The 774-nt window shown below is 44.6% G+C and overlaps 1 protein-coding gene across 1 annotated transcript; it reads right to left on the bottom strand.

The window, feature by feature from the left end:
• Positions 1–344: 344 nt before the first annotated feature.
• On the bottom strand, positions 345–771 carry SETTUDRAFT_31876 (uncharacterized protein; the record flags this gene model as incomplete). Its single annotated transcript, XM_008028784.1, has 2 exons — positions 345–476; positions 580–771. The coding sequence occupies 2 exons, from the start codon at positions 769–771 to the stop codon at positions 345–347; spliced, it is 324 nt and encodes a 107-aa protein (XP_008026975.1).
• Positions 772–774: the final 3 nt, after the last annotated feature.

Below are 774 nucleotides of genomic sequence, written 5' to 3'. Positions count from 1 at the left end.
TCTTATTGCAAGTCATGTTGGGTTGTCTGATATATATATATATATACGCTGAAGCTGTAGGGAAAAGTAGATAGATAGATAGATAGATAGATAGATAGATAGTTAGTGCGAGATGGAAACAAACAACAATGCGTGGATGAATAAAACGCGGAATTTTTTTTTCTATTTGGTTTGACTTGAATTGGCGTGGTAATCTTCCTCTTTTTCCTCTTTTTTTCTCCACTCTTACTTGATGCTTATTCAACTCTCTTCACACATTTCTCCATTTCTCTTGCACGCTCTAACTAACACTCTCTCCACGCTCATTCTTTACTACCCACCACCCTGGCCTGGAATTTATTCATCTACAACATGGGCTTAATTTCCGCGGCTTCCTTGAAATCAGCGCCCGTCTTGGCGCGAACTTCATCGACGGTGACGCCATCGGCGAGTTCAATCAGGGTGAGACCTTCTGTAAAGTCGACGTCGAATACGCACTACAAGGTGATTTTGCGGTTAGTTGAGCGAATTGCATAGAGCTGAAGCAGAGAAAGGAAAAGAAAAAGAAAGACTCACCAACTCAGTGATAATCCTACTCACACACGCCTTACCCGTAAGCGGAAACTCGCACTGCTTGAGAATCTTGGGCCGGCCCTTTTTATCCGTGTGTTCCATGGTGACAACAACCTTTGTCTTTTGCGGATTCGAGACGAGATCCATTGCGCCGCCAAAGCCCTTGACTTTACCGGGTAGCATCCAGTTTGCAAGGTCGCCTCTGGCAGAGACTTGCATGGC

The sequence above is a fragment of the Exserohilum turcica genome (genome assembly GCF_000359705.1).
Source record: "Exserohilum turcica Et28A unplaced genomic scaffold SETTUscaffold_3, whole genome shotgun sequence".
In the NCBI taxonomy this organism is placed as follows: Eukaryota; Fungi; Ascomycota; class Dothideomycetes; order Pleosporales; family Pleosporaceae; genus Exserohilum; species Exserohilum turcicum.
Note: the sequence above shows the minus strand (reverse complement) of the source record. Positions and strands in the feature narration are given on the sequence as shown.